General features: G+C 34.7%; 2 protein-coding genes and 1 long non-coding RNA gene across 3 annotated transcripts in view; 1 reads left to right on the top strand and 2 right to left on the bottom strand.

Annotated features, from left to right (window-relative positions):
• Positions 1-2,701: 2,701 nt before the first annotated feature.
• LOC120182763 (U11/U12 small nuclear ribonucleoprotein 48 kDa protein-like) lies at positions 2,702-6,719 on the bottom strand. Its single transcript, XM_039187635.1, has 5 exons — positions 5,377-6,719; positions 4,956-5,070; positions 4,229-4,336; positions 3,036-3,830; positions 2,702-2,947 (listed from the first exon to the last, which is right to left on the bottom strand). Exons 1-4 carry the CDS (start codon positions 6,675-6,677, stop codon positions 3,120-3,122), a joined length of 2,235 nt encoding a protein of 744 aa, XP_039043566.1. The 5' UTR covers positions 6,678-6,719; the 3' UTR covers positions 2,702-2,947; positions 3,036-3,119.
• Positions 6,720-9,557: 2,838 nt separating this feature from the next.
• LOC120182764 lies at positions 9,558-10,378 on the top strand. The gene is made up of 3 exons (XR_005521863.1): positions 9,558-9,788; positions 9,890-10,002; positions 10,105-10,378. It is a non-coding gene; the product is annotated as an uncharacterized LOC120182764 (long non-coding RNA).
• Positions 10,379-13,213: 2,835 nt separating this feature from the next.
• The window catches only part of LOC120182762 (protein PIR), a 40,280-nt gene continuing 29,268 nt past the window's right edge, over positions 13,214-24,225 (bottom strand). Inside the window, exons 18-30 of the mRNA XM_039187634.1 lie at positions 19,132-19,302; positions 18,926-19,002; positions 18,739-18,841; positions 18,130-18,249; positions 17,898-18,041; positions 17,656-17,805; positions 17,304-17,447; positions 16,925-17,012; positions 15,988-16,115; positions 15,156-15,363; positions 14,593-14,765; positions 14,172-14,378; positions 13,214-13,662 (exon numbers count right to left, since the gene is read on the bottom strand). Coding sequence (XP_039043565.1) covers positions 13,468-13,662; positions 14,172-14,378; positions 14,593-14,765; positions 15,156-15,363; positions 15,988-16,115; positions 16,925-17,012; positions 17,304-17,447; positions 17,656-17,805; positions 17,898-18,041; positions 18,130-18,249; positions 18,739-18,841; positions 18,926-19,002; positions 19,132-19,302 — 1,908 coding nt within the window. The 3' untranslated portion in view covers positions 13,214-13,467. The remainder of the gene's footprint in view (positions 13,663-14,171; positions 14,379-14,592; positions 14,766-15,155; positions 15,364-15,987; positions 16,116-16,924; positions 17,013-17,303; positions 17,448-17,655; positions 17,806-17,897; positions 18,042-18,129; positions 18,250-18,738; positions 18,842-18,925; positions 19,003-19,131; positions 19,303-24,225) is intronic.

Raw genomic sequence — 24,225 nt, 5'->3', positions numbered from 1 at the left:
AGGCGACTCAAATTTTATAAACTTGACTCGACTCAAAAAAAAATTCCAAAGTCAACTTTGAGTTGTAAAATAAGACTCGTCAACTCGAATAACTCAAAAATTTTTTACTCGACTCGATCGAACGCTCACCTCTAATTCTATTTTGGTTTGCTTGTTGATTTTTTTTTGGGTAAACTACACAAATAATTATTAATGTTTGAGTAAGTTTTCGTTTTTTCCACTGAAGTTTCAAAAGTAATAAATCCGTCACTAATGTTATCGATTTATAATTAATCAATCACTCGCCATTACCATGGGTGACAGAAAACTAACGTAACAAGTCAAGTGTTGACCTAACACGTTGGCTGTTTGACCTGTAATTTGATACCCCTCTAACCCTATTCTATTCTTTTTCCTTCTTACGGTCTCATTCTCTTTTATTTCTCTTTTCATTGTTAATCAATATAAAAATGATGGTTCTTCTTTATTGTTGTTTTACTTTTTTACTTGCACTTTGCTTAGAAGAAATAATTGCTTATCGAAGAAATTCACGAGAAGTAATAACAGGTATGTGTAGATATAACCACGATGTTTATACATATTTCACGTTCTTTGATTTTTTTTTTTTTTGGTTTATTGATCATTGCTTGGTTCGGAATGGATTAGGATTTTGATGTGATTTTCACTATGAATGTTATTATATTAAAGGTTAAAAAATGGCTTCAAAATCTAGGAATAGGAGACTAGGTATATATGCTGGTTCTGCACGAAGATGATGAACCGGATGGAGATACTAATTTATGACAAATTGATGGGTTGTCTCTATCCTTGCCTTTCTTGCTTCCATTCTTTTTATGTAGTAGAAATAAAGAAAAATCATCATTTAATAATTCATATTGATTAACAATGAAATGAAAGAAGATAAAACTGTAAGAATGAGAGGGGAATGGGGTTTAAAGGGAAGTCAGATGGCAGATCAAACGATTAACGTGTCAAGTCAGTTGTTAATATGTCATGTCAATTTTTGTCACTTATACTAATAATTGTTAATGGTGAATGATCAATTTGTTACAAATCAATAACATTAACAATTGATTTATTAGTTTTAAAATTTTAACGAGGAAAACAAAATTTTACTAAAACTTTAGTTATCATTTGTATATTTTACCCTCTTTGAAAAAAATAGCATTTGAAAAATGTTTGTGAAAAAAAGTAAAAAAATAAAAGAAGTCAATACTTTGAGAGTCCAAAGAATGCCATCGAAAGCTTAGTTGATGTAATTTTTTATATAATTAGGACAAGGAATAAACAAAACACTCGGGAAAAAAAATGAAATTTTCAACTTGATTTGAGATTAAAAAGTTAAACTCGTAATTTCATAACTCAACTCAATTTAAAAAAAATCAAACTCGAGCCATGGTATAAAATAAAACTTGAATAACTAAATTTTTTAATAATTAGTAGATTAATTTTCAAGTTTAGATCAAATCCCTTAACTCTACATAATATATTTATCACATGAAAAAATATATACATATATATAATATATGATTATAAAAAACCATTTAAAATAAATTCAAATAATATCATAACATATAATTAAATTTAAATAAAAACTCAAGCAAATCAACATGAAAAGATTTCAAATAAAGTGTAAGTTATAAAATAAGTCTCAACAATTCGACTAACTCAAAATTTTATAACTTGTCTCAATCGAATTCTCTTCCCTAGTTAGCAGAACTAATCATATGATAAAATTCTAGCTTGTTTCTAAACCTTTTTTTATGTTCAACATAAATAACTCACTTTTAAAAACTATTAAAAATTATAAAAACTATATAAAATATATATTAGTTGATGGTTACTTGTTGAATAATCTATCATACCTAGCAAAATTCTAGGAATTATTTAGACAACGGAATATAAAACATTGTTTAAGAATGCTTAAAGCGTGAGTTCATCTCCTTCTGGATTAGCAACAAAAAACATCCATGATCTTTCCTCTGCATAGACCACTGTTAGGAAAAAGTCATCTCTTGCAATCTGCGAGTACAGAACATGAACTGTAAGTGAACTTGAATCAATAAGGGCTTATAGATGACTGGCAGCAACAATATGTATGAAACCATCAGACGATGACGAGGAGCTTGACACGTCTGTCTGAGAATTTTTGCAAAAAGGATAGTTTGAGGTCACAAGATACCATGTCAAGCCAGTAAAATCTGCACTAATGACTTTGAATGGGTTTGCCACTTCATCCTTGTGGTAACATATTTTACATATGCATGCTTTCTATTTGGCTTCCCACTAAATTTCAAGTTTCAATCATAAAACAACACAAAGAAAGTAAAGATCTCAATAGAAGAAAGTCCATGACGTTCAGTGCATAGCGACATTGCTCACAACCTGAATCAGGCAAGCAGCTACATATATAATATGGTACCTGAAAGTATAGCAGAAAAACCAAACTTGACCATAGCAAAGCATTTTGAGAGACGAGCTAGAACAAATATCTTAATCATATCACATCCTCGACTTAATTGTAAAATTCTTCTTAGTCAACAGATAACCTTGATTGAAATTTTTTTACTAGTATTGATTTCTCTCCATTGTAAGATTTCATTAAAAAAATGTACCAGCAAAAACTTCAGATAAAAACATAGTAACCTATAATGATCACAAGAAAATGAGGATAAAGATAAAGACATTAATATGCTCTTAATGGACCTCATGAAAATTCTATGAATAAACTCATGATAACAATTTTAATATCTCGGAGAGAAAAAGCATACTGAAAACAACAAAGGCAATATTAGGGCCCGTTTGTTATGTTGGGTAAGAACGGGAAAAACCAAGAAGCAAACATCAAAATCAAAATGTGCCAGTAGCTACACCAGTAAAAAATTATATGATAAAGGATACAAAGGAGGATACATATTGAGATATGCAGAAACCTGATGACTTTATACTGCAAAGTTATTAAAGCAACCAGGTCAAAAACAAAACATATAAATCAAATCACCAGATCTGATCTAAAGGATAACCAATAAACTCACCCCCAGAAAAGGAACCTAGGTGAGATTTTCCATATTGTTAAGGATATGGTTCATTTGCGAGACTCTGCAGGCACATCCTTGATATCACTCTGGTCTGACATACTTGCCACCAAGGACATCATCGTCATGCATATCTTCATATTCTAAAGGATTATATCTATCATCAAATCCATTATGTTCCCTGGAGCCTGAAGTATGATTCTCATAAGTGCTTCTTTGATTCTGATCTCTACTGTTCAACTTTGGGTCATCCTTTCTTAAATGAAAGTCATCTGAAGAATTAGAAACAAAATAGGATGATTTGTAATCCTTACATTTAGAAATACTAGATCTACATCCTCTCTCATAGTGGGTGGCTCTTGTGGATTCTACATCATCGCGTTCCCTTCTATGACTTCTTTGCTCATCTGATCCCCTATGGCTTCTGTGTCTTTTTGAGTTTCCGTAATGATCTTCTCTGTGTTTCTCATTACCAATTCTTTTCCTATGATCTTCAAGATCATGGTGCTCATGCCTTCTTGATTGCTCAAAATCGTTCCGTGAGTAATCCTCAAATCTTGAAGGTCTCCAATGCTGGTCATTGTGTGAGCTTCTCCTGTATTGGTTTGGGTTACCTCTCGCTGCTTCAGAAATATCACCGGTACCTTTTCTATGCTTATCATCATCCGCTGCATGGTCATAAGTAACTGGTAATTCAGATAATAACTTCTCTTCATCCGCTCCTCTGACAAAGCAACCAATGCCCCCAGCTTTTTTTATTTCCTCTGTGTATTCCTCTATTATATCCCTCATAACCTATAAAAAAATATTTAGGAATAAATTAAAGCATTAATTAAGAAGAACAAGAACCTTGCAAAATAAGACTTCCAATTTACCTAATTTAAATCACTCGTAAATAATGTCTCCTAAAAGTTACCCTTCTACCAGATTACATAATTTGACTGAACATATTGGAACTTTAACATAGGAACAACGAATAAGATTTTATGAAATGAAAATTTCTTCACTCTATGCAGGAATGAAGGCTTCTCAATCAATTGTGTCAGAAAGTGTTTTTTTTATAATAATAAAGAAATAAAATGAAAACAGCAGTCATAGACTCATAGTTGAAACAGCAATTAGCAAATATTATATAACAAATGAAGAGCAAAATCCCAATAGGTAATTGCACTCCAAAAAGAAGAAATTCCCACCTCTAATTTTGTCCGCTTCAGTTTCTTCCCACGATATGACATTCTTCGTCTTTTGTAGTCTCTTTCTTCAGCCAATAGCTCCTCTCTTGTTTTAGTCCTATTTGTTTCCTTACATGATAAAAAAAGGAACTGTGAATTCAAAAGGTGTAGTTGATGCAGAACACTATTTAGCTAATTGAGGGTAAGCTTCCTTAAGAATTTATCTTGAAACTTGTATGTTTGGGGGTTAATTGTAATATTTTATAGATCTAGAGTTATATTAGGAATTTTACAACTTTATTAGTGTTTAGCATATCTTAGTGTCCTTTTCAATCCTATTAGGCTTTGTGTTTAAGTCAGTTTATTGTTTTATAAAAAGTCTCAAGTATTTCCTCCAAAGTCTATATAAATATAACTATACTATTTCATTTTTAAAAAAGATTATGATTATGATATTTATGGCACTATTGATATGAGATTGTGTGATGCAAATCCAAAAGAACCCTACATGTGCTGGTTAGTTTCTCTTTAGATGAAAAGAAGGAACAATAAGTGTAAGCTTAGGTTCTCTTTCTCCTCGGGAACCCTCTTTTGTTTAAAAAACTCAAAATTATTGTTATCATAATAAACCCGAATCTGTTCCAGTAGAATTAAGAGAAAGATACTAACCAGTTAGTTAGAGCAAAGCATCGAAGTTCAAATTCTAAAGCAAAGTGCAGATCAAAATATTTGAAGGATGAAGTGCTACCTCATTAGATGATGCCAGCCGAGGAAGCCCATCATGATCAATTATAGGTCTGTAGTTAGGGCGTTTTTTTCTCTCCACATCAGCTCTCTCCAAAACATTCACATGCTCAGCCATCCTACACATCAAGAAAGCCTATATTAGCCATGTCAGCATCCATTATGCTAACTAAATGCAGCAAGTTTAAGGCAATACCATTTTTTTCATTAACTAAATAAGTTTAAATTTATATGTAAATATCAAACCAAGAGACATCATTACAATAAAACAAATAATAAATAAACAAAACATTGAATTGCAAAAAGTACAGAAAAATGGAAAGAATAACTAAGATAGCATAACAGAGTTATAACGTACAAGAACCTTTGAGCAAAACATAGTTGGCAGATTGTCCAAAGACAAAGAACTAAAAATGGTAACTAACCGCTGATATCTTGGAGGAGGTAGGGAAGCCCGTAAATGCTTTATTTTCTCTTCAATGAAACGCCGTTCATGCAATGCCGCAATTGCTGCTGCTACCTGGGTTACAAATATGGTCCCAACGCCAATATTTTCTTCAACAGTGTTAACCGGTTCATTACTTCGCTCCATTGGCTCCTCGAGTTTAATTTCTGCAACACCATTAGTATCCAAACTCTTTGATTCCTGTCCAAAATTAAGAGGATCAGTCACCTTTCCTTCCATTGGAAAAAACAACGACCTTGATGCTCCTTCTAAGGCACATTGTTTGATCATATTGATTGCAAAGAACTTCCCATTCACTTCACCATACAAAACGGAAAGCTGAGAACCTAACCACATTAAAACATGAAGCAAAACAGGAGATTCAAGCATTCTCCTCCCCATATTCAAATCTGATTTTTTCGACTTAGCTTCTTCATATTCCTTCCCTAATTCCACAAAACCAATAGCTTCCCTCACAATAGCCTTCAAACACAACCTAACAAGCAAAATTATATGATGCCCCATAAACTCATCAATCACAATACCATACCTTGTTGAATTAGCAATTACCCATTTCCTCAAATCCCTTCTTTTCACCATTCTCGATCCCAAAATCCCACAAGCAACATTAAGTGAATACGAGCCGGCGTAATCAGCCCACCTCTCAACTTCCATCTTAATTTCCCATAAACCCGAAGCTAAAACACTTAAACCTTTCCTTTCACTAACCTCACTCTCTCTTCCATTCAAACTCTCACAATTAACGCATTCAACCGATAAAACAGCGGGTAAAGAAAACTTTGCTTTATTGTTGTTATCAATATCAAACAAACTGACAACACCAGAACAATCTCTGTAGAAGAAATGAGACCCGAAATCAGAGAAGTAACCATCTAACGAGAGGCAAAGTTCTGAGCACTGTTCACTCTGAAGAACGGCGCCCTGGGAATGTAAATGTAGAGTGGAATTAAGGGTATTCCGATAATTCGGGGGATGCAGATCGATACTTTGACGGGAAGGGCAGCGAAGGAAATGGGAGAAAAGGGACTCTGGGGGAAGGAGGTGGTTCGGGTTGGAAGGGCAAGGGACAAGGTTGGGGGTTAGGGATTTGGAGAGGGAAGAATGGAAACTGAGGGTTTGATTGGAGAGGGAGATGAGGGAGGAGAGAGATGTGGAGAGAGATGAAGGGCAAATAGGGTTAGGGATTTGCGAGAGGGAAGGAATTGGGAAATTAGGGTTAGGGTTTTGGGAAGGGAAAGAGGGTTGAATTGAAGGATTCATTGTGTTCTGAAATTTTGCAGTTACCGTACAACACTGAAAGAGAAAGAGGTATGGAAAGTTTATAATCGAACTACGAAATAATTAGGGTAAATTATGCGAATAATCCTCTTTATTTTTCATAGGATTAACTTTGGTCCCTGATATTATCGCTCCGTCTAATTTAAATCTCTAATTCTTAATTTCCATTAACCCTGTAACGAAAATCTGATGTAACAATTAAAAAAATTCAAAATCCATATGTCTTCTTTTTCTTTAATGTAGTTGTTCTTTGATGATAATGCTAAAATATTATCCCACATTGAGTAGAAAATACCACATGTTTTACTATAGTGTTCATTCTTCATTCCTTTGTTGAGTGATAGAGAACAAAGGAAAATCTCATGCATTGTTATCGTCTCGTGTCAAGTGACAATACGTGTCTTCAACACGTTTGTGTAGATACTTTCTGTTTGGAAAAAATTCGTAAGGATTTTTCTCAAGCATAAAAATATCTGTGAAAGAATTTTGTTTGATATTTATAGGTTGTTGTATGATTATATTTTCAAAGGGTGACATCTAATTAATCAGCCTTCGTTTTGATTTTTGAAAATTAAAATTTAAAATTGACAGTTTCTGAATTCATGTTTATGAAACGTTGAATGAATTTGGACAATTTTTCAACTTTGTTCAGAGTGATTATTATGTTAGAGTAATTACAAGAGTTACAAACAGTTAAGTGTTAAAGCACGAACCTAGACTGGATTGATGTTAAATTCATCCGTTTATTGCAACAGTTTCAGACACGATTTTAATTTAGAAATTAATCATATTTTATATCTGATTTACATCGAACAATTTTACGCAGAAGCTTAGCCTATAAATGGAGAGCTTCATATCACTTTCAACTCACACTCAACATTTTCATATCCTCTCATCTAAAGATATTTCGAGTTATTCTCTTTGCTGCTATCAGAAGGACAATACCACCGGCAGTCCACTCCAGTTTCAAGTGTACGAAATTTAGAGAGATTGTGTTAAGTTCGAGAGATAATTTGCCTGAAACAGCGATTACACACATCGGGACAAATTTATTTTTAAGACAGTGATTTTTACCACGACACGATTTCGATTGTTTAATATTTTTTTTGTCTAGTCAATTACTATCGTCTCATCTTGCAGTTTATATTTCCAACATTCTTAACTCCTCACTTCTTCTTCTGCCACCACACCCTTTCCTCTCCATGGAAGCATCATACATAAAGAAAATGTAAACCAAATATATGCCCCATTTTTGTACTAAAGACACGTTAAACCCAATTCTCTCTCTCCCTCTCTCCCCAGCCCATCTCATAATCTCCTTATCCCCCCCCCCCAACATAAAGAAAAACTTTCAATCATGGAGAAAGTAGAAGGCTCATCAATGGTGGTAGGATTTGTTTCACCTTCTTCCGCTCATTCACATGAATTCTCCTTTCACAAATTGTCATAACCATTTTTTTTAAACAAGTAAGTTTAAAAAATAATTATGATTTTTATTTGAAAAGTGGCGATTTTGAATTAATTTGAATTAAATCGAATGGGAGTCGCCATCGACCTTTTATAAGTAGATCGAATACCTAAAAATATCTTTTAAAACAATTTTTGGAAAAATCATTTTGTAAGACAAAAGTTGGTATGCGTATACCAAAAATCCGATTTAACGGGTCCGGGAGTCGATTATGTGTGGGAAGTGATTAACACCCCCACAACGCCCAAAATTATTACTCAATTGCTTACATGTTGTCATAAATGGTGGAAATTGTGAATCGAATATATAGTTAGAATTTATTAAAGTTTGATTAATTTCCTTCAATTATTTATTAGGGATAATCCTTTAATTCGAAAAGAAATACTGAGATTGGCTCATCCTCCGACGGGAAGGCTATCTCTCCTATTTCTTGACCAAAAAGAATATTTCCTCATCGATAAAAAAACATGAATCGAATATAAATTAAAAATCGACATTTACATAAATTTCTATTTAAAACAAAACTCATTGTATCGTTTGAAAAGACGAATTGATTATCAATAAAATATAAATTTAGGTTATTTAGAGTTCACATTTCGTTAGAACGTCATATTGGATCGCACTACTTCGATCAAGCAATACTTTCCACGCCCGTTCTACAAATTGGTACTCTTGAAAATATTCGAGTAATACTAAAAATATAAATATCATTTATAAGACACACACATCGTGCTAAAAAAATTATTCCATAAATCTAATTAAAACAAGTAATATAAATTAAAATAAATAAAGGTGAACATCTTGCAATCATACAATATTGATATTAAGCTTACATATATAACATAATAACAAAACATTTGATAACATATATAAAAAAATAAAAAAAATGTTTGGTTTAAATCAGAATAATAAAATTAATATGAAACTAAATGACCAAAAGATTAAGTTAAAATAACGAGAAATAACAGGGGCTGAATATGTAATAAAACCATCAGATCCTAAATACTATACTAAGGATAGTGACTAAAATAAACATAGGGGAAAATCTGAAGCCTAAATCATACATTAAACCAAGATAAGCAAAAGCAAACATAAATGACCGAAATGAAAATGAAGCAAAACAAATAGCCAAAATCAGAAAAAATAGAAAAGATGCATACTAGCCAAACAGGGACGAGAATGAATTATCAATCAATTAATCTGCTCGAAATGAAAGAAAACAAGAGTTTCATTCAATGGTAAAAACAGAAAGATTACAAACTATAGGACCTAAAGTGCTATTACCCTAAGCACTAAAACACGCTGAAAGACTCTCCCCAAACGACATCGTTCCACACTTAATATATATATAAATACATCCAAGACCAAAAAACGATCACCCCTTCATTTGCTCAGTTTCATTAACAAAGGGAAGAGAGAGGACCGCTGCTCACTGGCAGTACTCTACGGCTGTTCACGACGGCCGGAGAAGACAAACCCCCCAAAAAAACTTCCTCTCGCTCTCCTAAACCTAAAAATCATCTCCATTTAGCATAAAAAAATACCCTAGAATCTTAGATCTAGGGTTTACCTTTCGAAAAAGAAAGGAACCGACGACTCTTGGGCTTCCATTGCTTCGAACCGAGGTAAGAACATCATCTTTTTGCTATTTTTTCCTTTTTGTTGTTCTCTTTGTTTTTTTCTCCCACTTTTTTCTCAAAAAACCCCCGAATCTCTTTTTTTTTAGTTCGGTTCCTCCTCTCTGCTCCCTCTTTTGTGCCTGTTGCTTCTGCTTTTTATCTCCTTGCATGATGGACTTTGGGTGACTTGTGGATGTGAGTGATGGTATCTCTGGGTAGGGTATGATTTCCCCAGATTTCCTTTTGATTTGTTCTCAATTTTTTATTGTGATTGTTGATGTTGATTATTGACTTGGTGACTGATTGTGTTGATGGATGGAAGTGTTAGAGTGATGACAGCGGCGACAAGGAGCTACGATTACGGCTCACACGACGGGAAAGTTGAAGGGTTGGGCGTGTGCACTACACGCGTCGGTTGATCGGACGGTCCACATCCGTTGTTGATGGTGACGCTAGAAACCATCAAAAACCCTAATAAGTTTCGGGTTTTGATGCAATTGGGCCGAGTCGGATCCCTCTTTGGGCCGGATTGAGTTTTGTAACTGTGTTAGGTCTATACTGGGTTTTGGGTTTTGCAATTGAAGTTGGACTTTAGGTTGGGGTATGCAGAAAAATGTAAATATAATAATAATAATAATAATAATAATAATAAAAAGTAAAACCTGAACAAAAAACAGGTGTCTACACAAATATCTCTCGACTCTTCTTCTTCCAATTAAGCGGAAGCCCCACGGCCAATTAAGCGGAAGCCCCACCTCCGACTTCCATCGCCGTTGATTTGACTCCCGTCGATGATATATTCTTCCACGGCCATTTGCTCACTCTACACCTCCTTTCTCATCGCTCGGTTTCCCCGCGTTCCTCCACCAACCCATTGGACAGCTTCACGCTTCCCATAAGAGAGCTTTACGACGACCCGAAACCCAAAAAACCAGCAAAAGCGAAAACAACATCAGGGGCATCAATGGAATACGAGTTAACAAAAACAACAATGAATCAACAGTAGCAAGAGAAAAATCCAAGTCGTTCTCGTTGTTTAGTTTCACAAGACGAAAAAAAGGACTAGTGGACGTTGAGCACTACAAGGAGAAGCATAAGAAGAAGAAGATGAGATTCGACGTGTCTCATCTGTTAAAACGATACGTAAGGATGGTACGACCTTTGTTGTTCTTCAAAGGGAAGAGAGATAACTCCATGTCTATAGGCAACCTTATTCGTTTTCGGGTAATTTAGGTTTGAGAAACAAAAAGGGAGATGATTTGATGATCGGAAGGAGAGCAATGTGAGACAGCCATAGGCAAGCACGCCCAATATATGGTTTTGTCTGGTTGTGGGTAGTTAATGGAAAGAAGAAAGAGGAGCAGAAGAAAGATACATGGGTTTTTCTATTTGTATTTATATTTTTAATTGTTAACTCATATTTCCGTTAAAGATTAACGTAAATTGAACGATGGAGGGACTAAAATTAAACATATCGATAATATTAAGTACCATTTTTCCTTATTTTTGTTTGTGACCAAAGTCGGTCATAGCAAAAACATATGAGACTATCACTATAGTTTAACCAAATAATTAATATAAACTATATATTTAGTATCTAAACTATTAATTTTATTTTATTTTAATACCTAAATTTTCATTTATTTCAAAATCATTCTTAATGTTTTCTTTTCGTTTGGTTTTCGTAGCTCACCAAAATTGTTGTACGATACCTTTTTATAAGTAAATTATATTATTGAACACTCAATTATCTTTTCACTCTTATTTTGATCACTAAAGTTTAAATATTTTTATTTTAATTACTTAATTTTCAAATTATTCTTAACTTAATCACTTTAACTTTTAACTTTAATTTTTATTTTAATTAAATAATAATAAAATGTCATGCCATAAAAATTATTAATAAAATAAATTAGAGTGATTAAAACAATAGTAATTTAAAAGTTGAGTAGTTAAATTGAAATTTATTAAACTTTAGTGACCAGAATATAAGTGAGAAGATAGTTAAGTGATGAATGTTATAATTTACTCATAAAAAATATAATTTCGTTATGTTTTTAACATTGAGTACTAAAATAAAATAAAAATAAATATTATGTATCATTTTAAAAATAAATAATAGGTATTAAAACAAAATAAAACTGATAATTTAAATTTAAATACTAAACATGTAGTTTACAAATGATAATTAAGTGATGTTAAATTTTACCCATTTAAATAAAGAATATATAATATGGGAAAGAAAAAATATAGGGTAAACTATATAAATGGTCCTCCGACTACAAGGAACTACTTTATTGAGTCTCTTAATTATTAAAAGATACAAAACGATTCACCAACTATAGAACACTATCATGTTGAGTTATCCGACTATTAAAAGTTACAAAATTATCACCTGACTATTAATATGTTCTAAACTCGCTATTTTTCATTAAAAATTATCACCTGGACGTTATGTCATCGAGTCAATAGTCAAGGCTAGTGCTTGAGTCACTCGATTTTTTGTTTACGTTATGTTGTCGAGCTAGAGCTTGAAACGTTATGCCTTTGACTCAATACTTGAAAGCAACGACGGTTCCAATAGACAACACTAAAATATGATTTTTATCATATCTCAATCAGTAGGTTAACGTTCAGCTTAGACAATTATCAATTTTCAATGGAAAAAGACAAGTTTGAAAAATATAAATAATCAAATGGTCATTTTGTAACTTTTAATAGTTAGGAGACTCAACAAAACAACACCTTATAGTAAGGAAACTATTTTGTAATTTTTAATAGATGAGGTTCTCAACACAATAGCACCCTATAGTTGGAGGACCATATGTGTACTTTACCCAAAAATATATTTGTTATTAATTTTTGAAACAAGGGTTTATGAATGATTTAATGTTGGAGCGAAGCCGCCTAAATGTGAGAAATGATATTACGTTAGGTTTCTAATTTTTAAGATAACATTTGAGAAACATTATTCGAATATTACGTGGTTCTGCTATGTTTTGGGCATAGGAGCTTTTGATGATCATGATTAATATGTTTGATAATTTGGTCAAAAGTTTAATATATATATTTAAAAAAAATTACTATTAATTATCAATAAATACTAAATAAAATTGAACCAATTTTTAAAGACAAACTCAACATTAATTAAAATTTCAATTATGTTTTTATTGGTTCAACCGATATTTTTTTTACCGATTTGATAAAATTTCAATTAATTCAACGAACAAACCCGGTCAATTTTATTTTATCATGGATGGAGTCTATTTTTTCTCGATGGATTTATTGTAGATATTAAAATCCATCTCCTAATTTGTTGGATACTTTTTGATATAATTGTCGGTATTCAATTCAACGACCGACTAATCTAAATCGAGTACCATATGATCTATGAGTCGATGCAATTCCTCTGGTTATCAGAAGAACTATAATTGTTAAAACATTTGCACTCGACTATTCGCACATATATTGCAAATCTTAGTAGGGTTCATGAAGACCTAAAAGAGCAAAGTATACAAAAACAAGGTCCCTGGCGAGAACATAAGAGACAATGGCATGACACCATTGCCACCAACGAATCATTTGAGCCTCATCCATCATTCATTATCTATCTTCACGCGATGTCTATATATAATTTTTGGTCTTTCCAAAGTGTATTACGCGACGAGAACACGGATGCACTCGCTCAGGTACCTCTCTGCGGCAGTGTTTCGAATGCAGAAACAGTATTCTCAAACTTAATCCGAGGTAGAGGGGCACCACTTTGCTTGATAGCACAAGCTGTTTTGTCTTCGAGAGGGCAACGTGCTTTCAGCATCGAAAAAACGTGATTGTTCAACCTCCTTGCTTTCTTCATTGCTTCTAGCATGGTATCCCATCCCTTTCCAAAATAGTAATGCCATTAAAAACAGATTTACATTGGCTTTCACAAGTTATACATGAAGCATGTGAAAATAATTTCTGGTCATTTTGGCTAATATAAGCCTCATTCTGTCATGCGACTCAAAAATACGACACCACAACATAAGTGATAGTTCAGACTCATTCACAATTCACTACTGTGTGATTCACATCTAACCTGTGAGGCATTGTCTGTTTTGACTCGAAAGACAATTTTATCCAACAAAAGGTGCTCCCACGTGTAGGCTCAAGTTAAGTTTATACATATGTATGAAAGAGGGTTTTCAGAGTTTCCCAAAATAGGGTTGGGTGTTACAGCAATTTAGTCTAGTCCTAGAGCCCAAACCTCGTACCAAGTTTCGTTTTAAGAATGAGTCATAAACAGAAGGGAGAAAATTGTGAACCAGGTTTTCAATATACTTAAACAGATAAACCTTTCGTTAAAAGTAATCATGCATAAATGATAAAACAGAAATAAGATTCCTGTACCTGGCCAGAATGGGGACTTCTATGTGTTTGTGTCATTGATGCAGCTTCAACTTCGGCAATGTTTAGGATTTGATATGAAAAATCAAATAGCTCGAAATGCAGCTGTTGCCCAAGCAAGTATATTATGGTACAGCCACCCCAAGCAACTGAATCGCCCAGCATATCATGATTGTTGGGCTGTAATTGAACAGACTGCTCCAGATATCCCTATTGTTCAAGCCCAAAAAAAAGTCATTTGAAATAAGCAACATATTAAAGTGGGACAAATAATTCTCAACAGGTTTGTAAGCATTTAATACAGATGTAACAGATCCCTCTTAAACGGTTCGAGGCACTGCAAGGTTATGAATTCACTTGTTGAGATCAATCATAAAAGATATGGCTATATTAATGTTAAGGTTTATAGAAGATCGTTCCTTACAATTTGGAGGCCACTGTATATACGATAGAAATCCTTTGAAGTTGTGATGTCAATGAACCCAGTCTTTGGAGCAGCACTCCATTTACTGCAATATTTATCTAATGCTGCACTTGTAAATGCAAGTGCGTATTCTAACACACTTCCCGTATTTAAGTTAGCCTTGTACAAAAGATCTGCAGCATAAGGAAGTCACAAGACCCCTTAGAACAATAAGTAGAAAAGAAGACAGAGATGGTGGCTAGTGTTTATTCAAGGGTAAAATATTAAGTATTAAAACACTACAGCGTCTTAGAATCCTATCGAAACCAATTATATTTAGGTGGAGGGACCCCAATATTAGACCACAAGAAACCCAATACTGAACAGATGAGTGATCACTTTATAGTTACAAAAATATTTTTCTTGATTTTGACAAACCAACATTACAGTTTTTGCATGTTTTCCTATTTCAAAGAGATGAGGGCAGAAAATTGTACCTAGATTCAATTAATTGATAATTTTCTTCTGTTTAGCAAATCTTAAGTAGCCTCAATGAATCAAAGAATACTAAGTATATGCAATACCTGCAGCTTCTGCCTGTTTTGACATTGTGTAAAAGGAGGTTGGATTTGGGCACCTAGGGTTTGACACAATTGCAGCTGTAGCAGATTTGAAGAGGTTGACAACAGGGCTGTCTCCACCATTTTGTGAATACAATGTTTGCCCATCTGCACCAGGAAGCAAGCCCAACCAAGCTGCTGTTTGCATGAAATGTGTGGTATCCAACTCTCTCTATAAAGGAAACTTACCGCAGTTAGATGCAAAAACAACAACACCAATAAAATTAGAGATTGATGCAATGAGCTAATGATAAGAATTGTTCAGACAACACCGTATAAGGTCAAACATGATAAGGTACAATATTTCTTTATGTCCATTGGGTTTCTGGTAGGATCCAGCAGATAAGAGGAGGAAAACGACTTAACCACCCCTATAGGTATAATCAAACATCCTTTTTTACAATAGTATAATAATATTTAAACATACTTGGTTGTGCTCATTTACTAATCTTATTTCCTTATTAATTCTAGAAAGGGCATGCACCAATAGTATAATTGTCCCGTACTTGAAATATACAATAGAAAATGAAGATTGAATATCATGAAACAATAAAACTGCAAGTATATTCACAAATAAGTTGCAAGGGTAAATTAATTTAACCAAGTTCCACATTGTTGTCTTACACTACTTTAAAGTAAATTGTGGGCTTGTATTCAGATTAAGCTCTTGTACCTATCAGGCTATCATTAATTTGTTTTAAGCTCTTGTACCTATATCTATAAGACATTTCCAAGTCATATTTATCCCCTGCAAGTAGCTGGGGTAGCACTCACTAATGATGAAATTGGAACTAACCAAAACAATATCAAGGAGCCCCATCCAATATAATACACTTCCAATCTCCTTTATTCCGCGAAGAACTTCTGCTTTGAGCTCTGGTTTTGTTTCCCAGCTGAGTTTCTCTTTAACTAGCCTCATACATCCTACACATAGAAATCAGTATACAAGTGAAATGACAACAATAGATCTGCTAACAACCTTTTCCACCGCTAACAAAAAGGATAAAATAATAAAAACAGAGATAATTATCAGACCTGTAAAAAATTCAGTACTACACACAAATCATGACTAGATCTCAACCTTGAAATTTCTTTTTGAAACCTACCTAGTCCGAGAAAATATACTTTTAACAAGAACTGAGTCCTGTTCCCTAAACAAATGTTCCCTTAACAATTTACACACCAAAATTTCCCATCAGTAGTAGTCTTAGTTCTGAAGTTCAGAAGTACAAATAAAGAAAAAGTCAAACAAATCACTTGTGAAACTCAATAAAGGTCACCAAAATCACTTTGTTTACTTTCTGTATGAGTGATAAAATCTACTTCAATTGCTCATTAAAAATGCTATCCTGCAATGCACCTTGGAAAGTTTCTTTATTTGGCATCAACAAGCATTTCAGGAAATCACATAAACATAAATTGCCTTGACTTTCTTAAATTGTTCATAAATATATCAGATGTCTGTGTATTTGTAATTGAATGAAACTATAAAACATGGCAGGTCTGAAATCCTAAACACAGACATTGAAGCTCAGCATTGTATGGGATGAAGGTTATAATTTTCATATCAATTGAAGCTTAGCATTTTGATACTGCATAAAAGGGAGCATCCTAAGCAATTGCATGGGGAACAAAGGAGATAAAGAGGAGTATATCTTTCAATACTACTTGCATGAGATCGATGAATTTTTGAAGTACACTAGAAGAAAAAGACAAATAACACCGGCTTGTACCTGTCACACCCCCATCAAAAGGAAGAAGTCCAATTGATTTCGGCAGTGCTTCTTGCAAGCCTGTGATCATAGGCTCAAGTGTAGCAATCTGGAACATGCAGTGAACCATATGTTAGATTGAACTTCCACTAGCAGTGCAGCCTGGATATTATATCTTTAGAGGGTGAAGATTATAGCACTTAAGGATTGCAATAAATTACCACGAATTACATCTTGACAATCGATAATGCTTCAAATATCAAGGGAAAAATCAGATAAAAGAAGGCATATGCACTACCCATGAAGCACTTCAAGTAAAATGTTGCCTTTAGTTGATTACGAAATCTACACTCTGGTTACTACAAAAGAAGTATAACTTGAGCCCATAATTCATGCATACCTTGTTTGATATATGATCCAGCAGTGCTCGGATAAGCCACGGTAATGACCTAGATCCTAGAAGTTTAACAACAGAAATCATGTGTGGAATCCCAAAAAATCCACTATGCAATCGCGCAAAACTTTGATGTGCAGAATTTAAATCCTGCAATCATAAAAGGGAAAACAGTGCATATAAGCTAAAACCTTTAAGCAATCTATTTGTGGATGTCAATTTGCAACCCCAGCAGAGAGAAAGGGGGATCTTTTTTGCTTAAAAAAAGTTCACCAAAAATGCAGTTACTTTTGCAAAAATCTTCAAAAAACTTGCAAATGTAGAAATAATCGGAACACAATTAACCATAGCTTCTTACTTGAGTACCACAATAGAAGTTTGGCTTGGCATGTGGAACTGATGGCTTTTGTACAGGAGCAAGAGGAACTTTGGAAGATCGGATAAAACGCTGAGTAGTATTGCAAAGGACAAAGTTTGGCAGAAAATCATTTTGCATCTCAGACCAAATCTAGCACACAGAAGTGAAAACCAAGCAATAAATGACTTGTGATCCAAAAACTGAGCTAAAGTTACATTCAAATCTGGAAAATTTTGTTGAACCTGAGAAGCTAGTCGACTAGAAAATGACACAAGAGATATGTTCTCCTGTATCTCATTTAGCATGAGACTGAATGAGTCTATTGAAAGATCTTTTGAAAGTAATTCATGGGAATGCTTCAGTATATCTACCAGCTTTTCTAATTCCTGCAAAAAGAGATCATGTTTGTCATTGGTGTGAAACACAAATATAAAACCACAAAAAGAAAATAAAAAAGAAAAGGTAGCCACTAACCACTATGGCACATAGATCTTGAGACTCAAAACGATCAAAGAGAAACTCAAGATTTTCTCTGAAGACTTTATTCATCCGTTCAGCAATCAGACTTCTTAAATTAATTGTCCTCCCAAGTAACTGTACATTGCAAAAGTTGACATCAATTGAAAGTATTAGTCTAAGATACAAACTACATAATTATTATTTTTTAATAAACAAGAAAAGAGAGAAGGAAAAGACATGCAACTTATATTATAACCCAAAATAATAAGACAAGGAACCAGAAATAAATACCTTACAAGTTACACTGATAATAAAAAATGAGTGCCAGAAATAAATGCAGAGAATGCAAGAAAATAGAAGGGCAGGCTGCTGGCCAAATTGATAGGAGAAATTCAAAGCATAGAAACCCAATCATTATGGATGTACTAACGGACCTAGTGAGGAAATGCTATCATAAATCTGAACTACATAACATAAAATGACAACACTGTGTTGATGAAAAAGAACTAGCAATCCAATCCCTAAAGAAGAATGCATAAGATGCTAATCAAAGACTTTAATTGTACTGGTAAACCACAAAAATATCAAATATACCAAGCTAATAAACGTAGATTACATATTTACCTTCACTCTAGTCATCTTTAGAAGTGAAGTAAACCGCATAGGTTGTATAGAATACTTTTCTCCATTGTCCAAGGCAAAGAGGAATGAAGGATCAAGCAGTTCACTACAGAATGTGAAAACACGACCTAGTTAGCTTTAGCTTCAAAGTTCATTAGTGCATATGCATCACAGGAAACAACAAACATACCTAGAAGACCAGCTCTTGTAATATGTGAAAATAGTTTCACATAATTTTGAAACAAATATATCAAAACAATGGTCCACCTACAAAAACAGAAAAAAATCCCAAAGATTGTTCAATTGATCTTTTATAAATTTCAGATAGATAATGCTGATATATGCAGAAAGATGAACACATCCAAATTCCCAGAGAACAGGTGAGAAGTCATTTACCTCAGCCTCAATTTCATCGTAGAGGAAGCGCTGCTTTAGCACAACCAGTGCATGCTGTGCTGAATCGTTATAAATGTCAAATGGCATCAACACACTTTCAAGAAGACCAGCACTTTGAGACTCGAGCACGTGATCCACTAGCATCCAAGGAAGGGAGCACTCTATTGGAAACTACAAATGGATAAGAAAACAAGTTATCTTTAAAGAGCAAAAGAATAATTGAAAAAAGAACTATAAAGGGGGAAACATTAAGGCTATAAAAGACATAATTAATGTCAGATTCCAATTTCCTAAATGAGGAATATTGGTTGTATTAAATAGGATATTCTGTAAATATGTTAGTGATTGTAATCCCTAACTTTGAGGGATTTATTCTAGGTCAAATATTTCTAGAATCAAACTCTTTCCTTGTTTAGAGTTTCCTAACTTAGGCTTATTAGGTCTATAAGAACCAGTGTAAAATTTCTATGAACAAATCAATCGAATCAGGTCACTTTTTGACATGGTATCAGAGTTTTTTTAGCTCGATGCTAGGAGAGTTTTTTCACTCGGTTTTGTTGGCAGCCCCTTCTCTCCCTACTTACCTTCGAACCAATAGAACCTGTTCAAAAAGGACATGGCTGGAGGTACTGAAACCAGCAACATTGAGCTATCTCAGAAGTCTCAAGTGATGGAGGAAATCACTCAAATTCAGCAAGTGATTTGCAAAACATCCAGGCAACCTATAAACTAAATGGGCAGAACAACCTGAAGTGGTCTCAACTGGTTCGCGCGTTCTTGAAGGGGAGAGGAAAATTGAGTCATCTACTTGGAAATGGACCAGAAGAAGGAGATCCTAAGTTTGAGGCTTGGGGTGAGCAGGATTTGTTGGTGATGTCTTTGCTGTGGAATTCTATAGTGCCCGAAATCAATGACACTTGTATGTTCCTTAACACAGCCAAAGAGATATAGGAAACAGTGAAACAAACATATTCAAAGGTTCGAGATGCTGCACAAATCTATGAAATCAATACTAAGATTTCATCTACTAACCAAGGAAGTCGTTCGATCACTTAATATTCCAACCTATTGCAAGGCCTATGGCAGGAAATGAACCATTACTGGTGTATCCAAATGAGATGTAGTGAAGATGCAACACTTCTTAAAAGGTTCATTGAAAAGGATCGAATTTATGATTTTCTTGCGGGACTAAATATTAATTTTTTTATAAGAAGTGGAGGCCTCGTTAAAAACCCTCTTCATGATTAAAGGAGCGCCAATAGGTTCTCCTTAATCAGCGAAAGGAGGAAAAGAGTGCCTCAAAATTCATTGATAGCAGAAAAGTTACATAATGTTAAAAAACAGCCAAGCCCCCTTGCAAAGAACAACCCGAAACACTCAAACAAACATCCTAAACAAAACAATAAAACTAACCAATATCAGCCTTAGCTAAGCTATTAGCCTCTATCTGTGTTTTAAAAAGCGCGCCTGAGGCGCTTTGAGGCGCTAGGTGAGGCGTTTAGAAGAAAGCCTCCGACCACCAAGGCGGCGGCGAGTACATGAGGTGGCGAGAGGCGACGAGGCGATGCTTTTAGCGATTCACGTACAATGACCCATTACAGATTGCTTTGCCTCTTTACACACTCATTCTTTTTCTTCTTTCCATCTCCTTCAACCACGTCGGACATCGAAACCTAGATTCCGCCGAGGAAGCCCTAATCCCAATCCGAATGCCACAACGCGGATGTCCCCACGACCTGCGTCGGGTGCGTAAAATCCGACCCCCGGGGCGAGTCGACCGATAAAATAGGGATCGCAACCATCGTCCTATCTTGTCTAAACCATAGTGTAGGACTCCAATCAGCCAACATGATGCACTTTACTAAGTACGTGTTCACAAAGGACATGAAACAGATGTTTCTAAACTGCACGGCCGGGTTTTCCGAAGCGCAGGTCAATCTGACCAACGCGACGAGTCGGTTGATGAACAAAGATTACGACGAGACGAATAGTCTCGTGAAGCAGGCGCTTGTTCAAGAGGTGAAGCGCAGGAGAATTTCGGAGAATCATCAGCTTACGTGGCCTGAAATGGTTTAAAATATGAATGTTTATGAAAAGTTGTGGTCTATATTATAATTTATAAAAGGGTTTATCCTTAATTTTAATTTCTAAAAGTTTTTTTTCCTTAATTTTAATTTATAAAAAGACACCACAGATCCTATTCTTTTGAAGGAAATAGATGAAAGCAACAAGTGGTTGATGGGCCATATGGACGATGAAGATGGTGAGGAGGACTACTGTGTCTTTGATGGAGATGATTTAACATGGTCTGTTGTTGATAAAGCTTTCGGGGCATCTCAAGCTACTTATTCCACTAAAAGAAAATCTACATCAAGTTCATCAAGAGATAAAGAAAAGGGTGTTGCCCAAACCTCCACTCGTAGAAGGCCCTCTACTGGACTAAATTTGATTGATGAAGACGATGAAGAGATAGAACAGGATATTGGACTTTCCGAAGATGATGGGGAGGAGGAGGTACTTGGGATTGATGTTGATGACGATGATGATGAAGATGAGTTTTAGGCATTTTGATTATTGATGATGTTTTTTATGTCTTTTTGAGATACAATATGACATATGCTACTTGGTGTTTTTGCTTATTAAGTTAATTATTAAGTTGTTTTTTGTTTGAGGTCTGGTTATAAAATATTAACAAATGTTTTGTAAAATTAAGCGCCTCGCGTACGTGAATCCCTCGCCTCAAAGCACCTCAAAAATTGAGGCTCTCGGGTAGCTAATCGCCTTGGAGCGCCTCGCGCCTTTTAAAACACAGGCCTCTATATTAGTTGTTCTATCAACCCATCTAATAACACCCTCCATTTCTCTTAACGTAGCAGCAATGTCCTTCACTAAATTTACATAAACAAAAGGACATCTATCTAAATTCTTAACCCAATCTACTGCTAGTTTACTATCAGTTTCAACAATCCAACGATTCTTGTACCGCTGAAGAAGAGAATCAAAGAAAATTAAACCCTTCTTAATGGCTTTAAGCTCCACCAAAGAACCCATCATTGCACCAACCACATCTCTTAATAAACCACCTATACCACTTTTTCGCCAATCTCCACTCACAGCTGCATCCACATTCAATTTTAGATAACCCTTTGGAGGAGGAACCCAAGGCATAATTTTTGGATAACTAATGCAGTAAGGGTTCAAATGCTTGGAAAGGAGGACCTACCATCACTAAATGAGATAATAGCAATTGTTCAGGTTGAGGAAGGAAGAAGAGGAGTTATGATTGAGAATAGCAGGTGGAAAGGTCAGCTTGGTTACAAAGGTTGTAAATGAAAAAAAAGTTTTGGGGGCTAGAACAGCCGACCAGTGAAGACAATAGACAAACCGAATTCACAAGGCCACTCAACAAAGACTCTCTGGTGCACATATTGCAAAAAAACCTTGTCTTACTAAGGAGAAATGTTGGAAACTCCATATAAGGCCACAAACAACAAATAAATTTTTTTAGCTAAAAATGGGCAACCAAAAAGGCAAGCATACACAATGAAACAACAGATTGGGGAGAGCATTTCTCAAGAATCACTTGTTGAGTTAAATAGAGAGGAGATTGAGAAGCTAAAAAGTCTGTTGGGATCACTGGAAAAACCTTCTTCAAGAGGTACTTGCAGTTTAGCTTTTTCAGGTATATCCTCTTCTCAAACTTCTAAAGTGTAGGATATACCCACCAAAAGTTCTTGGATCATTGACTTAGAAGCCACAGACCATGTGACCCACTCCTTAAAAAACTTTATCTCATATACACCTTGTCCTAGTAATAAAAAAATTATTGTTGTTGATGGTTCGATAATTACAGTTGCTGGTCAGGGAGATGTTGTAAGCGAAACCCTCACTCTTAAAAATGTCATCCATGTTCCAAAGTTGTTTACCAATTTTCTATCTATCCAGAAAATTACCAAAGATTCTAACTGCAATGTGGTTTTTTATCCCACTCAATGTATTTTTCAGGAACAGGGTACAAGGAGGATGGTTGGACATGAATGGGCTATACTATTTTGAAGAATACAGTGGGCAAGTTAGTGTTCTAAACTCCTAGCCATTATCTTTCCTCTCCGAATCTGTTAAAACCAATAAAGAGCAAGTTTGGCTCCATCACCTTCGCCTTAGTCATCCGTCCTTTAGAGTCCTTAAAATCATTATTGTTCAAAGAGTCAAAAGTTGAAAATTTTCATTGTGATGTTTGTGAACTTGCAAAACACAAATGTACTTCTTTCCCAGTAAGCAATAAAAGAACTTCAACTCTTTTTACTCTTATTCATAGTGGTGTATGGGGACCATCCTTTATTCCTAATATTTTAGGGGCTTGATGGTTTGTATCCTTTGTTGATGATTGTACCAGTGTATCTTGGATATTCCTCCTAAAACAAAAATCTGATGTAAGCTCTATCTTCCAAACTTTCTACAATATGATCAAGACCCAATTTGATGCTGAAATTAAGAGGTTTTAGTCAGACAATGCCAAAGATTATTTCAATCAATTTCCCTCACCATACTTCTTAAAAAAGGGCATCATACATGAATTATCGTGCGTTAGTAAACCCCAACAAAATAGTGTAGCTGAAAGAAAAAATGGGCATATTTTAGCAATTACAAGAGCTCTCTTATTCCGGAAAAATGTTCCTAAACAAAATATTGAGGGAGGTTGTCCTAACAGCTACTCGTATGATAAATTGGCAGCCTACAAAGGTCATTGAATCTCAAAGTCCTATGAAGGCTCTAACAACGTTCTTTCTTAATTTTAATGCCTCAAACAACCTCACCCCCAAAATATTCGGATGTGTGGCCTTTGTCCATGTACATTCTCAAAACAAGGGGAACTTGATCTACGGGCAATCAAATGCGTCTTTCTCGGTTATTCTTCCACCCAAACGGGATACAAGTGTGACCATCCTCCACAAAAAAAAAAAAAAACACTTTGTATCTGATGGTGTTACTTTTGAAGAAGAAGAAAATTACTTTACCCGTCCTTATCTTCAGGGGGAGATCTCATTCACAGAAGATAAGGACAAAGATCTCTTCCTCCTTGATTTTTCAGAA

This window comes from Hibiscus syriacus, unplaced genomic scaffold (genome assembly GCF_006381635.1).
Source record: "Hibiscus syriacus cultivar Baekdansim isolate YM2019G1 unplaced genomic scaffold, ASM638163v2 tig00112738_pilon, whole genome shotgun sequence".
Classification (NCBI taxonomy): Eukaryota; Viridiplantae; Streptophyta; class Magnoliopsida; order Malvales; family Malvaceae; genus Hibiscus; species Hibiscus syriacus.
This window is presented reverse-complemented; position numbering and strand designations above follow the sequence as displayed.